The sequence below is a fragment of the Gossypium raimondii genome, chromosome 2, assembly GCF_025698545.1.
Source record: "Gossypium raimondii isolate GPD5lz chromosome 2, ASM2569854v1, whole genome shotgun sequence".
Classification (NCBI taxonomy): Eukaryota; Viridiplantae; Streptophyta; class Magnoliopsida; order Malvales; family Malvaceae; genus Gossypium; species Gossypium raimondii.
This window is the reverse complement of record NC_068566.1, coordinates 28,868,923-28,886,302: the sequence shown is the minus strand read 5'-3', so window position 1 is coordinate 28,886,302 and position 17,380 is coordinate 28,868,923. Positions and strand designations below refer to the sequence as shown.

Sequence of the window (17,380 nt, the reverse complement as noted above, 5' to 3'; positions counted from 1 at the left end):
ACCACTGCTTAAGAAATGAAATAGCACCATTAAAATTCATTCTTAACCCTTTTTTCCATCAACACAAACCTAGATAATCCTTTATATAAAGCCTTACTTCCTCATCTTACTGTTCAGAACCTTATGGTCCTAATTTTTCATAGCATAATATGTAAAGCCATAAAACTTACCTTGACATGGAGTAACTACTAATAGAGACCTAGATCTACCACTCTAGCTTGAGGGAGAAAGAAACATTGTAAGTTCTTTAGGATCCAAGTAACAATACTTCTTGAGGAAGGGAGAAGAAAAACTCACTCTTTTCCAACCTGAGTATCTACATGAATAACCTAAGCCCTTATTGGAACTTGACACATGTCTTAAACTTTTAAGACTGCCTTAATAAAATGGTTTAGAGCTATAAATTGAAATTCAATATTTTATATTTTTTGTTAAACCCTTCGGTCCATCCTAACTACCTCGTTAGTATGTAACTAACTTGATAACCTAATAAACTGGGTGAACAATACCTTTAGCGACAACCCAATTCACCCAAAAATCCTCATTATTCTTACCAATCTCTTCTTCTCTACAACTCATCACATTTAGAGAACAATTTTTACATAATACTATAACGCCAACTATTCGCCCAACCTATACGCCAAAAGCATCAATTAGGCAGATAGCACTACGCCACTCAGATTACTTTCGGTTTACTCGCCAAATTCAAGATTCACCAAAACAGGGTGTTACATTAATCTTTTAAGCTCACATATCATTAACATATAATTTTATCATAATTTCTCATAATACAAATTATATCACAATTTATGGGTTACAATTTATAATATACTTTCCATCACTACTACTTAATTAAAATTCACATATTTAATACTTTTAATTATCAATGAAATTAAAATGAATACTTACCTCTTTTGCTTCTCTTCTATTTCTTTCTTAAATCACTATCCTTCTCTTTTCTTCTATTTTTCTTCACTTTCATCTACCAATTTCTTGCTTCTAATTTGATATTCTAACTCTATAGTATCTTTACTTCACTTCTCATATTGGGTGGCTATGGAAACTTTCAAGGAATTTGAGAGAATTAATTGGATTTTATGGTAAAAGACCAAATTATAAGAAAAGGAGAACTTCTCCCCTTTTATAATGGTGGTCACTTGGAAAGCATGAAGAAATTTCTTAATACTTTCCATACAAATATCTCTTTAATTAATTAATTAAAACATTAAAAATATCATATAATAAAATAATAAAATATTCAATCAATCATATTTCAACACTTTTCTTCTTTAAATATTACACCATATAATTATCTATTTTGAGTAATGATCATTTTACCCTTCATGTTTCTTCAAATTTCCATCATTGAATCACTTCTCACTTTAAGTCCCTCATATTTCTCCACTTATTCAATTTGGTCCCTACACACCAATCTCATGTTACAAGAAATTGGGTTATTTTTACTCTTGGTAAAATTACAATTAAGTCCGTTATATTTCTCCACTTATTCAATTTGGTCCTTACACACTAATCCCATGTTACAAGAAATTGGGTTATTTTCACTTTTGGTCCTTCAATTTGCTCATACTTATGCTTCGACCCCTTAAATTTTGAATAATTGTACTCGAACCTTAAAACTTTTTACATATTTAAGATTTAGTCCTTACTTTAATTTAGTAGACCACAACATACTTCTCAATTCAACTTTCTTTGACATCACTTAACCTTCTCTTTTATCAATTTTATTTTTCTTATTTCACTTTATCGAGAAATCAATCATACACAATCTCGATTTATTATAGATTTTATGGTATAACAATTTTAGGGGTGTTACATTCAAACATTTGCATGGATTTTTGGAAAGTTTGGTTATTTTCAAGGGAAATCTAATCGGATAAAGTTGAAGAAGGAGAAGAGGGGAGACTTTTGGTATTGTTTTTTTTTTATCAGAGATGACACCGAAGTGTGGCAACGTATGACAGTGATTTCACGACAACTAAGAAATTTTTTGGGAAGCAAAAATCATAAAAAAAAAAAGAAGGAAAAAAGAGAGAGGGAATAATGACGGTACTGGATAGACAACAACAATAATGGCGACAATTGAGATAGAATGTTGCTAGGGTTTTCTTTTGAGAGAAAATAAGCTTTTTTTTAAGAAGAAGAAGAAGAATGAAAAAAAAGTAAAATAAAAAATTATTTTTGTTTAATAATTATTTTAAAATAATTAGTTAATAAAATAAAATAAAAAACTCTTAAAACATGACCATCCAGGTGTGCAAGATGGCAACTTAACGTGCCATATCATATTCACATTATTTCAATAACCACAGAAAACGATGTAGTGATTGCTTTTTTGTAATAACTCGAAAACGTTAGTGATATTATTGTAAATTTTAAAATGTCAGTGATAGAAATAAAAATTTAAACAAATTTAGAGGGATTGTTTGTGTAGATTACCCATAAATAAATAAAATAAAATAATCCATTTGATTATATCAATAATTAAAACAAATTTTTTGTGAAATGAAAAAAAAATAGCCAACTAGTTACATAAACAATTACTAAAAAACAAAACTTTTGGTTCTGTCCATTTCTAATATTTCTTGAATCTCTGTAGAAGGAGAATCTAGTATATGCAAGTCCCAAAGCCAGTTTGATAACTGTGTCCGCAGCCTGGTTCCATCGGAATAAGTTGATTAAGATGTGCAATTCAAAAGTAGAATGAATTTCCAATAATTCAACCACTAAATTTGGTTGGGGTTTCTTTTAATTTTTGAACCCGTCAAACACATACGTTAGCAGAAAAAAGATTAATTTAAATTTCTTCATATGAATTTTTCCTTACGCATATCGAGACAACTTTTCTCGATAGAAACAAAAACATATAATAAATTTAAGTATAGCTCAAAGCGTTTACCATTTTCTTTACAAAAGTGAATACTGATAAATGTTCAAGAAAATTCAAAGAAACTGTTAAAATGATGATTAGTTATTTGATTGAGAAATGTAAACTTGTAAGAAGGTTAAGACACCGTCAAATTTAATCCAAAGTTTAACGTATTATATACATTATTTTGACCACCAAATTAAAGTTCACTGCTTTATAACTAATGCACCACCGTCGTTATTAATAGTAGAAACCTATGCTATAATTAATAATAAATAAAGGAACATGAAAGCTACATTCATTTACCGCATCTACTAAAAGTATCTGTTTCTCTTCTTCTTCTTCTTCTTTTTTCTCTCTCTCTCTCTTACTTTTACTCCATTAATGTTAATTAAAAATGAAAAAATTGACCCAGTCATAACAAATAGCAAACTCAGCTGGGATATAAAATTTGATTTGATGTGAAAAAAATTAAAAAAATTTAAATCAATCGAATCGAGTTATTCAAATAATTCGAGTTAACTCGAAGAGCTTCGAGTTCGAATCGAGTTAAATTTTACAATGCGAATAATTCGAATAACAGATTAGTGTAAATACGCTTTTGATCCCTGTCAAGTTTGAAAATCAGCAAATTGGTCTCTCTCTAAAAAATAAAAAAAAACTACAATTCAAAATAATTTTTAAAATTAAAAATATTTATTTTTAATAAAATTCTAAAAATATATAAAGAAAGTTAAAAATTAAAAATTTTCTAAAATAATAATTTGAAAGAAGTTAATTAATTATTCAAGTTTATCAAATTGAAGTATTATTATTATTTTGCTTTGATTTTTTTTCTAATATATATGATTTCAAAGCTAACATATAATTAGTTATATTGTAACAAAATTTTAATTTGACATGTTTAATTTTTAATCTAACTCGAACAATTTCACTCAATTCGACTCTACTCGAATTTCATTTCACTCAACTCAATTCGAAAAAATTTTAAATCGAGTTAGGATGATAAAATATGACTTGTCAACTTGATTAACTCAAAAATTTTCCATTCGATTCGATTGAATGCTCATCCTTATGTGAGGAGGTTTAAGCTCAAATATTAATGTTGAAAAATGAATGCGACAAAAAAACTTAGGCTCGATTAAAATATGGATCAAGCTCAAATTTAAACATTCAAGACCCAAGCATAACCTATACCATTTTCTAAGTTTGTAATATATACTATGCAATTTTATTTTTATACATTATGAAATTTATAATACATAATTTTTTTAAAGAATAACACAAAAATTAAACTTATAATAATATATAATACTATAATACAAACATTTTAAAAATATGTTAAGTTGTTAAAATTTGAATAAGTGAGAAATATAAATTTATTAAATATTTAATTTAAAATAACATAAATATTTAAAATAAATAAATAATAACATGAACAAAACGAAAACTAGCTTAAGTTAATCATTTACCAATATGAAGTAAAATTTGATTTTCATATTTCGAGCTAAACTGAGATTGGGGAAATACAAAGTATATTAATATTGTACATAAGCCCACCCCAAATTCAACCCGACTTGGCTCTCTTGTAGGCAAGGTTGTTTGAACAGGACCAGATTAGCTGGTCGGATTGGTTAAACTAAGAACTAGCTAAGGTACTGATCCAGAGAAGAGCATTGAACCGGTTGATTCAAGAACCAATACAAACCAACTGAGATGGATAAAAAAAACTGATTGAAGTGAATTTTTAATATATATTATGAATTTTTTTAAATAATTTATTTAATCGAACCAAATAAATCAATCAAACCGATAAACCAATTGCTTAATTAATTCAACCACCAATCTAATTTTAATTTTTTTTCTCTAACTCAGGTTCTCCATTGCTTTCAGGGCATCCACAAAACAGTGGTTTATATTTAGTTGGTTATGGTTAGTTGATTAGTATGGTGCTGAATTTGATTAAAGGAGTTTAGACTCTCAACTCCCATATGTTTACAATCAACTCCCAAACTCTTTAAATCATTAATTACAAATTTGAAACTCGCAATTATTTCTCAAATAAGAAATAAGAGTGAGAGATTCTGCGAAGATTTGGTAGGTGAATTTATAACTACAAAACTTCTAACTAATTTCATAAAATACCCAGAAATTTTATTCCATCAATTCCCATAAAAGCACAGCTTAGAAATAAAACTCCATATCAGTAATTAGTAAACAAAGAGAAATCTATATTCATCCAAAAACCATAGCTTATAGATACAGATTCCACTTGGTTCATCACACAAGCCAAAGGATCAATCCAGAAAAAAAAAATCAAATGGAAATTCTGATATACCCTCTGGCGTAATTTGCCCAAGTAAAAAAAATGAATTAAAAAAAAAAAAACCAACATGAGAAGAAGGTTATATATTTAGTAGTTTACAAAAAAGAAAAGTTAAAAGCTTCATGATCTGTTGTGCTCCATTAATTCAAGTCATGAGGATCATCTTCCATGATACTTTCCAATGAAGGTCTCCACGATTCATGTTTGTTTCCACATCTTGCTTTCTCTATTTCCTCCAAAAGATCCCCCAAACACTTCCCTCCACCATTGTTATTCTTTTCCAGCTTCACCATAAACAACTCTAGCTCCTGTTTCGTCAGCACTATCTTCACTTTCACGATGGTTTTTGCAGCAGCTTCACAAGCCTTTTCTATTTCTTCTTCCTCCAGTTGCCTTTTTGAAGCTTTCATGCAATTCCCCATTAGTTTTCTTTCCGATATGATTCTGTTGTTTGGTGCTTATGAAATCGTGATAAAAAAAAATAGTGCGGCGTAAGGGGGTATTTATAGACTTAATTAGATACCAACAGACAACAGTCTAACCCCTATTACACATTTTAGTCTTATTTTCTTCGGGAGACTTGATATTTCTACATGCTAAGTGACAAACTGAAGTGGGCGAAAAACTATAAAATTACTATTTTTATTTATTTATTTTGCCATTTATTAAATACGACAGCTTTATTTTATATCCAAATTAGATGTATTCGAACCTATTACAACTTTAGCAAAGGACAAATATCTTTTAGCAAATCTAGCTATCCAACTACTCTTCGTTGGGATTTGAATATGTGTCGGTCTTAGCATTTTCAGACACTGTTAATCTTATTTTAATTTGTTTACTGATCTCATCGCAACCAAATATTGAGGTGTTTTTATCATAACTAGCATCAACACCCCGCTAACACCGGGGTTTTCCAAAAATTTTAATTTATTTAATTATCAGTAAAATTAAATATTAAATTTATTAAATCAATATTATCTGATTGTTTTTATTAATTATCAAAATTAAATTTATTATAATTATTTAGAATTAGATAAAAATTTTAAATTAATTTTTGAGTTAACATATAGATTTTTCTTATACAATGGTTAGAATTACTCATAGTTCCTCTCAACTTTTAAATACGAGAATAAATGTGCTTTAACACACTTGAACCCATGTCCCCTTGAAATGATGATAATATTGATGTCATCCGAATTAAGACTCAATCGACTAAATTAATTTGTAAATTTATTATTTTAAATTTATTATTTAAAATATTTAAAAAATATTTTAGCTCTTGGTCAGACACATATCCTCATTGAATCACAAGTAAAGATATGGACTAACACTTTTAGATGCTTTAAAATATATAAAAGTATTTTCCAATGGATGGATACAAAATCTTAAATCGACATTTGAGTAAACGTGCACATCAACCATTTAAAAACAATATTTAAAATTAAAAAATAGGGTTGTAAATACATTAAATGGATGTCTATAACCTTTAAATATTTATGAAAGTAATGAGATAAAATCTTCCATTCATTATGAAAGATGCTTAGGGTCCGTTTGTTTACATGTATAAAGTTTTACGGAAAATATTTTCTGTATTTTCCTGTGTTTGTTTTACAGAAAACAGCTTGGTCAACGGAAAATGACTTACAGGTCAACGGAAAATAAACATTTTTCCTTGTAAAATGACTTACCCTTTTGAAGAGCGTAAGCCATTTTTCGGAAAAGAGCTCCTCAATAGATAATTTTACTTTTATATAAAAATTAACTTAAATCAAGTTTAATATTATTATATTGATAATAAATTTTATTTTTATTTTTAAAAATATTTAAAATATTAATATAAAATATTATATTTTTTAATATTATTAAACATACGTATTTAATTATTTATATTTAGTCATATAATAAATTATTAATATAATTAATATAATTTATTATTTTAATAAATTATTTAATATTTAACATTTAAATTTTATTTTAATAGTAAATTTTAAGAATAATAATTTTAAATAATATTATTCACATATTATTGAAAATATCAATATTAATATTTTAATACTAAATATTTATTACAATTATAAATATATTAATAATAAATATTTTGTAGTATAAATGTTAAAATATGTCATAAGTCTATATACTCTTCACAAATTTGCAATTTAGTTTCAGTACTTTTATTTTCAAGAATTTAGTCCTCTACTTTCCAGATTTGAAAATCAAGTCCAACTCACGACATTGTTGATTTTTTGTCAAATTTGTTAAAGTCACATTTTAAATAAAAAATACTCAGTTGGTAGTCATGTAACTAAAAATAATCGTTGCAATGAACCTAAATTTAACAAAATATTTTTAATATATGTAAAAAATGTAAAATATAAAATTATAGATATAAAATAAACTCAATTAAACAATAAAAAAATAAAAAAAATCTCAAATGTATGACGACTTTTATGAAATATTTTTAAAGAACCTGCCAAGCAAAAGAAAATATTTTACACAGATTCATCCAAACACCAGAAAATATTAGTTTTTCCAGAAAAGTAAGTCATTTTCCAGAAATTATTTTCCGGAAGCCATTTTCTGTGAAACAAACGGAGCCTTAATGTACATGTTAATGAAGTAGTTAAATAAGCTTCATTTATTTGTGTTGCATTGAATGTCAATGACTTATAAATAGAACTCTTTTGTAAATGAAAAGAATATACGAGAAAATTCTTTGTTTACTTTATGTGTTATTTTATTTAATTAATTTGTAACACGTTATCAACATGAGCTTCTACAAGTTCATAGTGAAGTTATAATTTGCCGCATAACTCCCGTTAAACTAAATACAATATACGTATTTTCATAATTATTTTATTTTATTTTCTAGATGAAATATTTGCTTTGGGTAACATTTTCACATTTCTTTTTACAACTCAAATCTAATAATGATAATTATATATACATGTTTTTTTACTATAAGAAAATTCAATTAATGTAATTTGTGTTAAATTATTATTATGACTATTCCTCTCTATTCCAATATTTGACATACATATTATTATTTAGCAATTTTGGTATATATAATTAAATTATTTTACGAGTGTGAATGCTTATTATTTTACTAATATTTTTTTTATTTTGATTCAAGTGATTATAATGTCAAATCTTACCAAACTTGAATTTGCAGCCTTAGACATCCTAGGCAAGAATTATTTGTCATGGGTGTTAGATGCTGAAATTCACCTAGATGCTAAAAGGTCTAGGAAATACTATATTAGCAAATAAAGAAACATCTAATCAAGACAAGGAAAAAACAATGATTTTCATTCATCATCATCTACATGAAGGATTAAAAGTGAAGTATCTACTGTGAAAGACTCTCTTGAGTTGTGGAAAACTTTGAGAGGACGATTTGACCATCAGAAAATGGTGATACTCCCTAACGCTCGTTATGATTGGATGCATTTACGATTGCAAGATTTTAAGATTGTAAATGAATATAATTCAGAACTTTTCAAAATTAGTTTTTAACTAAAATTATGTGGAGAAAACATAACTGATGAGGACTTGTTAGAGAAAACATTTTCAACTTTTCATACAACTAATGTGCTCCTGTAGCAGCAATATCGCGAAAAAGGTTTTAAAATGTATTCTGAATTGATTTCATGTCTTTCGGTGGCTGAACAAAATAATGAGATGTTGATGAAAAATCATTGAATTCATCCCACTGGTTCTGCACCATTCCCTGAAGTGAATGTAATAGTACATAATAATTACGAAAATAGAAAATATAGAGGTCGCGGCCATGGTCGTAGATGTAGTGGGGGACATGGTTGAGGACGAACTAGTAATCGTTATCATGGTGGTCATAACAATGATACTTCTAACTACCAGAAAAAGAATAACAATAAAAGACAAGAAAGAAGTGGTCAAATAATCTTTCAAAGATTGTTGAGAATATATGCTACCAATATGGTATGAAGGGGAATTGGCCACGCTCCTGTCGTACATCTGAGCATTTAGTGAAACTTTATCAAGCATCCATTAAAAAGAGGGGAAAACATATGGAGACAAATTTTATATCCCAAAATGATGAAATGAAGGCAAAAGATGAAGATATTCATTATAATACTAAAATTGACCATGCCTACGAGGGTGATAAATTTAATGACCTTAATAATATAACTCACCTAGATGTGGTAGATTCTTTTAGAATCATTAGAAAAGTTGATGTTATTTTGACATTTTTTTGTTGTGTTAAGTATGTTTTATTTTCTTGCATAAATAATAATTTATATTTTAATAAATATTTGCAATGTTTCTCATATTATATTTTATTTTTCTTATGAAGAAAATGAATATTCAACAAAATTTCGATGGACCCAAAATAAATGGAGACATATGTCTTGTAGATAGTGCTACAACACATACGATACTCAAAGATAAAAATATTTTTCTCATTTGAAATAAGTAATGCTCATGTTAATACAATATCGGGTAGTTCAAAACTTATTGAAGACTCTAGAAGAGCTATTATATTATTACCTAAATGTAAAAAATTGTCATTGATGATGTTTTATATTCCACTAAGTCTCAAAGAAATTTATTGAGTTTTAAAGATATTCGTCTTAATGGATATCATATTGTGACTATGAATGAGAAAATATTGAATATCTATATATTACAAATGTTGAATATGGAAAGAAATATGTTTTGGAAAGGCTATCTACTTCATCAGGTTTATATTATACACATATTTGTGCAATTGAGCCATATATTACTACAAACTAGAAGTTTGTAGAACCACATACTTTTACTATTTGGCATGACCGATTAGGTCATCCCGGATCTATTATGATGCGAAGAATCATCGAGAATTCAATTGGACACCCATTAAAGAACTAGAAGATTTTAGTAGGTGATCACATGCGTGTTTATTATCGACTCGCAACCTAGCATTTGTGAGACTACTTGCTCAAATAATTCGATTAATAGCACAATTTCCAGACTATGCAATCAAAACTATTCATCTTGATAATGCTGGTGAGTTTACATCCCAAGCTTTTAATGATTATTGTATGTCAATTGGGATAAAAGTTGAACATCCTATAGCTTATGTTCACACACAAAACGGTTTAGCTGAATCGTTTATCAAACGGCTCCATCTAATAGCTCGACCATTACTTATGAGAACAAAACTCATTGTTACAGCTTGAGGATATGCTATTTTGCATGCAACAGTACTTGTGTGCTTAAGGCCAACAAGCTATAATAAGTACTCCCCATTATAATTGGCTTTTGGTCAAGAGCCAAATATTTCCCATCTTAGAATTTTAGGATGTGCAGTATATGTTCCAATTGCTCAACCACAACGCACAAAGATGGGTCCCCAAAGGAGGTTGGGAATATATATTGGTTATGAATCTCCTTTTATAATTAAATATGTTGAACCATTAACTGGAGAATTATTTACTGCATGATTTATTGATTGTCATTTTAATGAAACAACATTCCCAACATTTGGGGGAGAGAAAATACAACTAGTAAAAGATATTATATGGAATGGATCTTCATTATCTCAATTAGATCCTCACACAAGTCAATGTGAACAAGAATTTCAAAAGATCATACATTTGCAAAGCATTTCCAAATAACTGTTAGATTCATTTACTAACCTAAAAAGAATAACAAAAATCTCACATACTACCTGAAAATGCTCCAATACGAATTGATATCCCAATAGGGAAAATTGCTAGTGCAAAAGAAAGTAATCTACGCTTGAAGCATTAAAGGGCAATTGATTCCAAAGATAAAAATCCTCGTAAAAGGAAATGAGTAATTATTCAATATGGTAATATTGTAGAGGCAAGTGCCCAAGAAGAGGCCAAATATATAACTAATCAAAAACCCCCAGAAGAGGTTCAGGTACCTGAAAATGGTGATAATGAAGAGATCTTAATAAGTTATGTTACTTCAGGAAAAAAGATGGAACAGAAAAAATATAGTTGTCGACAACAATTTTTCTTATAATGTTGCTATTAAAATAGAAAGATAAAATGAGGATCTTAAGCCTAAATCTATTGAGGAACGTAGAAATAGAAAAGATTGACCAAAATAGAAAGACGCAATTCAAGAGAATTAAATTCACTTTCTAAACGTGAGGTTTTTGGACCTATAGTCCAAATACCTAAATATGTAAAGCCAATAGGATATAAATGGATATTTGTGCAAAAACGAAATGAGAAAAATGAAGTCGTAACATATAAAGCACGCCTTGTAGCACAAGGATTTTCGCAAAGGCTTGGCATTGATTATGAATAGACATATTCTCCTTTGGTGGATGCAATCACGTTTAGATAACTTATTAGTCTAGCAGTACGTAAAAAACATGACATGCATCTAATGGATATTGTTACAGCCTATTTGTATAGTGTCGAAACCAATTTTTTTGAAAACAAAAATAAGTTATCGACTTTAAAAACAAAAACTGGAGTCGCCACCGATCCTTTATTAAGGTGTGATCAGCTCACCAAAAAAAACAATCCTGGTCTGCAAAATTTGAGAAAACAGGTTCGGGAGTCAGTTACGCACGAGGAAGGGTTAGCACCCTCGTAACGCCCAAAAATCGGTACCAAATTTGATTATTTAATATCTTAGTGTCGAAAATTTAAAAAGATTTTAAAAAGCAAACTTTTAACTCTAACGACTTAAAAATAAGACATCCTAATTTCAAAGAAATAAAACATCACACCCAGTGAGTTAGGGCACAATATTTTTAAATCTTCAAAATCAAGTTTATCTTTTGATTTTAAAAATTCTTATTTCGAGAAGATAAAATGTCATGACCAGTAAGTTAGGACCCGACATTTTTGGATTCCCGAGAATAAGCTTTTATTTGGAAATTGTAAACCTATTGCAAAATAAATACTTGGCTTTCTAAATTCATCGAAAAATGATCACAATCCAGTAAGTTAGGACACGATCTTTCTCGAGAACCATGAATGCCAAATATTTTGAAAATTTATAAAAATATGAGGATTTTAATGCTAAGGAAACCAAAATATATTTTCTTTAAAAGTATGATAAAATGTTAATGCATATTTATATGTATACAAAAACCATGAAAATGAATCAATAATAAGATATATAAAATATGCACATACATTTTAAAAATAATAAACATAAAATGTATAAATATAATATATTAGTAAGTTATGAAAATATGAAAATATATATATAAAAAAAACATGTGAACAATATTTTTATAATAATTTTGAATAGTGTATAAATATGTACATTATAAAAGAAATATATATATATATACATAGAATTAAAAATATGGAAAATGTATAAATATTATAAAGTGATAATGTATGTACGTATATATAAAAACTATGAAAATAAAAAATGTAATAATAAAAAATATGTATATGATTTAAAAACATTTAAAATATATACATAAAATATATTATAAAACACATATGCATATATATACATGTAAGTATAATAATTACAATAAATAATAATATAATAATAGTGAAAAAATGACAAAAGGACTAATTTACACTTTAATTAAAAATTCGGGTAAATTTGAAATAAATAAAATACTGAATGGACCATTTAGAACACGCAATCAACGGTGGAGGACCCAAAAGAAATTTACCCAAACATCCCAAACACCATGACAAAGAACATGGACCGAATTGAAAAAGAAATAAAACGTGTGGTTAAAATTGCAAATATATAAAAAAATTAAACAAACTTCATAAAAACTGAGGACTCAACGCGCAAATTGCCCATCAAGGGCCAAAACACCCAGATCCATAGCCATTGAACGGCACTGTTTTAATATATTGCATAAAAAGCCATTTAAAACTTGTTTTAAAACAAAACTACGTCAATTTTCTTTTTGTTTGAAAACACAATAGCAGACTCACCCCCTCTGCTGCTTTGGACTTGACAAAGTGAGGACGCCTCAAGCGACTCTCACGACGGTAAGTCCTCCTTTCTTTCTCCTTTTTCGTTTATCTTTGTTGTTGTTTTTTAAAAAGAAGCAAAAGAAAAGAACAAGGTAAATTAAAAAACAACAGTAAAAGAACTGAGAAAGAAGACAAAATCCCACCTTCAAAAATGTTTTTTCGTTTATTTTCCTGTTAATTTTCATACAAAATTTTTGCTTTTTTGTCTTTGTATTTTCGATGGGTTTTTTTGTAATACAAATTTCCTACCCCCAAATCGGTTTTACAAATCCCTTTTTATACCCCCCAAAACAACAATAAAAAAAATCCGTTGTGATGTGGTTCGTGATTTGATTTTGCTGTCGGTGGGTACTGGAAGAGGCGTGCGCGACGTGGGCAGTTGCTGTGCGTTCGTGCATGAAGATAGTTGCTGCGACGTGGGACAATGGTAGCGTCGATCTGCTGCTGACTGTTAGTGTTTCTGCTGTTTGTTTTCTTGGTGTAATGGGCTTAGGTTTAGGGCCTAGTGTATTGGGCCAAGGGTATTTGGGCAATGTTATGATTTTGGGTTGGTCTTATTTTGACTGGGCCAGGCAAAAATGGGCTATTACAGCTGCCCCTCTTTGCTCGTTGTCATGTAATGGGAACAGAGCAAAGACTAAAAAGCCCAATTTTGCCCGGTCATACTAGACCTTGGTGCTCCTCTTCTTCTTTAAATAGCCTCATTCCTTCCTACTGCATCTTCAGAGGTATAGGAACTAGTGCTTCAATCCACTCTACTGGAACAACAATGAAATAGGATTTGGGTTTTCAATTCATTTAACTACAATGTCGGGGAAACAAGATTCGCCGTCATGACTTCAATCTATTCCACTACACTACCAGAGAAGTAAGAATTACTGGCTTCAATGTACTCCACTGTAACCTCAGGGAGGTAAAATCTGCCATCTTTGATCTACTCCACTAATGCCTAGGGAGATAAGATCTGTAATCTTCAATCTATTCCACTGCTGCCTAGGGAGATAGAATTACTGGCTTCAATGTACTCCACTGTAACCTCAGGGAGGTAAAATCTGCCATCTTCGATCTACTCCACTAATGCCTAGGAAGTAAGATCTTTAATCTTCAATCTATTCCACTGCTGCCCAGGGAGATAGAATTACTGGCTTCAATGTACTCCACTGTAACCTCAGGGAGGTAAAATCTGCCATCTTCGATCTGCTCCACTAATGTCTAGGGAGATAAGATCTGTAATCTTCAAACTATTCCACTGCTGCCCAGGGGATAGAATTACTGGCTTCAATGTACTCCACTGTAATCTCAGGGAGGTAAAATCTACCATCTTCGATCTGCTCCACTAACGCTTAAGGAGATAAGATCTGAAATCTTCAATCTATTCCACTGCCAACCAAGGAGATAGAATTACTGGCTTCAATGTACTCCACTGTAACCTCAGGGAGGTAAAATCTGCCATCTTTGATCTACTCTACTAATGCCTAAGGAGATAAGATCTGAAATCTTCAATCTATTCCACTGCCAACCAGGGAGATAGAATTACTGGCTTCAATGTACTCCACTGTAACCACAGGGAGGTAAAATCTGCCATCTTCGATCTGCTCCACTAATGCTAGGGAGATAAGATCTGAAATCTTCAATCTATTCCACTGCCAACTAGGGAGATAGAATTACGGCTTCAATGTACTCCACTGTAACCTCAGGAAGGTAAAATCTGCCATCTTTGATCTACTCTACTAATGCCTAGGGAGATAAGATCTGAAATCTTCAATCTATTCCACTGACAACCAGGGAGATAGAATTACGGCTTCAATGTACTCCACTGTAACCACAGGGAGGTAAAATCTGTCATCTTCGATCTCCTCCACTAATGCCTAGGGAGATAAGATCTGAAATCTTCAATCTATTCCACTGCCAACCAGGGAGATAGAATTAGTATCTTCGATCTCCATCGCTGTCGATGCAGGAAGGCAAGATCTGCTACTTTCACTGATCTATTCTCCGGAGAACATGACCTGTATAATGAACCTAATTATGCCTAATGATTAGGATGGCATGATCAAAGTGAATCAAATGCTCCTAACTAGACATGTGTGAATGGTGTTTGCATGAATGCAAAATTTTACTCTCCGAGAATGATCCCGCTTAGGTTGTCATTACTCGAAGTTTATTAAAGTCGTATCACTGACGTGCTACAACGTCTTTTGTTCGAATCACATCTCTAAAGAAACGCTTGATCAAATTGCCCCTCACTGTAAACCTCAAAGATTCATCCATTGGGACGTAAAATTTGTACTATCTTTCTCCCGCTGTAACCCAAGTGTAGAAAAATTTGGTCTTTTCTCAATCCTCATCTATCGCAATTCAGGGATGCAAAATGTGAAGCACTTTGGTTTTTCATACCAATCTCAGGGTGTCATACCCAAATGCCTATGCACGAATGAAGGATTCTTCTCTCCAAAGAAACCCATTTTTATTACTTGGTGATTATTGCTTGCTTGTTCATCTAAGCCTTGCCACCAACCTATCATTCTGTCATTTTGTTCAATCAATGTTTTTGACAACAAAATCCAAAAGAAAGTCCTAATTTAGACTTTTCCTTCTCAGATTTCCAACCTTTAAACCTGGTGCGTTCTAAACAACAGTCCTGTTTCAGGCTCCTATATTGTTTAGAAACTTCTAGAGTAATATGCAAAACTTCCCTTGTGAAAGTTTTATTAGTCCATTAATCATTATTCCAATGCAACATGCTTGCAAAAAGGTCATAACAATGGATAAGAATAAAGTTAGTTTTGAGCATAGCTCGAAAGGAATAAATTATCAAAAATAGTAAAGAAGGATAACAAAGAAATTGATTAGGAATGCGTATCTTGGAAAAGAATGAAGTATTCCAAGAACAACAAATTCAAAATAAATAGTATGGAGACGAGGTGCCCTAGATGTCGCAGCTTGAACTTCTCTGTACAAACTTCTTAAAGACCATTTTGAGTTTGACATGTGTTTTGGAGATCTACATTACTCTGTCGATGCCCCAAGATGTCGCGTACCCTTACCCGCTGACTAAGGCATATCAAGATCATAGCATGCCCCATTCTAATCAACATTTGAGCTGCTCTGATTACCTCATGCCCATTCTGATCAATATTTGAGCCGCCCTTTTCGGGTTTTCAACTCAAATCCCCTTTGGTATAAGGCGCCCTTTGCGGGTTTTCACCTTAGCCTCTCCATTTTACTTTTCCATTTTTCATTTTTTTCACTTTTTCATTTCTCATCTTTTTTTTTTTTTGCGACTCAAAGTGCCCTTTGCGAGGTTTTACCTTGGTCCTCTCTTTCTTTAAATGAAGTATTTCTTGACTAAATCTGAGTTTACAGGATTAGACAAGTTTTTACTATCCATCTCACTCAAGATCAGTGCTCCTCCGGAAATTGTCTTCTTTACAACATAAGGACATTCCCAATCTGGCACTCATTTTTCTCTAAATCTTTTTGTAGAGGAATGATCTTTTACAATACCAGGTCTCCTTCGTAGAATTCTCTAGGACGAACCTGTTTGTTATAAGCTCGCATTATCCGTTTTTGGTACATCTGACCGTGACGAATAACTTTAACCTTTTTCTTTCAATTAAGTTCAACTGATCGTATCGAGATTAAATCTTCATCCTACTTCAGCTCAGGTAATACCCGGAGAAAAAGAATTTCAACTTCAATGGAAAAAAAATCGTAATAAGCTAAAGAGAAAGGCATTGCCCCAGTGGAAGTTTTTTGTTTCTTTTTGTTTTTGTGTTTTTTTTCTTTTTTTTTCTTTTTTTTTTGTTTTTTGTTTTTTTTTATTTTTTTGGATTGAATCTGCACTTATAGGATTAGGCAAGTCCTGGTCATCCCTTTCAATCAGAATCAATATTATTCCAAATAAGGTCTTCCCCATAACTTCCACTTTCATTTTGTATGCGAAAAATCCTCTTTGGCATCAGGTTTCTCTCATAGAGCCTTTTGAGGCGAAATTTAACTATGACAAGAAAATTTTAGATCTTCCTCTTCAATTAGGATGAAATCAAACAAAAATACGGAAAAATGACAACTTTACTTCAACGCGCAAAAATATGATAAACCAGAGAAGAAGGTTTTGCCCCGGCAAAGAATTCTAACCACATCGTTCATGATGTTAATCTTGAGCATACTACAAATTTTTGACGTTGTGCTGTTGCTCAA

The 17,380-nt window shown here is 30.4% G+C and overlaps 1 protein-coding gene across 1 annotated transcript; it reads right to left on the bottom strand.

Annotated features, from left to right (window-relative positions):
- Positions 1 to 5,097: 5,097 nt before the first annotated feature.
- Positions 5,098 to 5,742, bottom strand: LOC105789825 (uncharacterized). The gene has a single exon (XM_012617158.2). The coding sequence runs from the start codon at positions 5,633 to 5,635 to the stop codon at positions 5,354 to 5,356; it is 282 nt and encodes a 93-aa protein (XP_012472612.1). The 5' UTR covers positions 5,636 to 5,742; the 3' UTR covers positions 5,098 to 5,353.
- Positions 5,743 to 17,380: the final 11,638 nt, after the last annotated feature.

Bases quoted from the DNA above. Each gene is read 5' to 3' on its own strand.
- LOC105789825 (XM_012617158.2), bottom strand. From the start codon at position 5,635: ATGGGGAATTGCATGAAAGCTTCAAAAAGGCAACTGGAGGAAGAAGAA.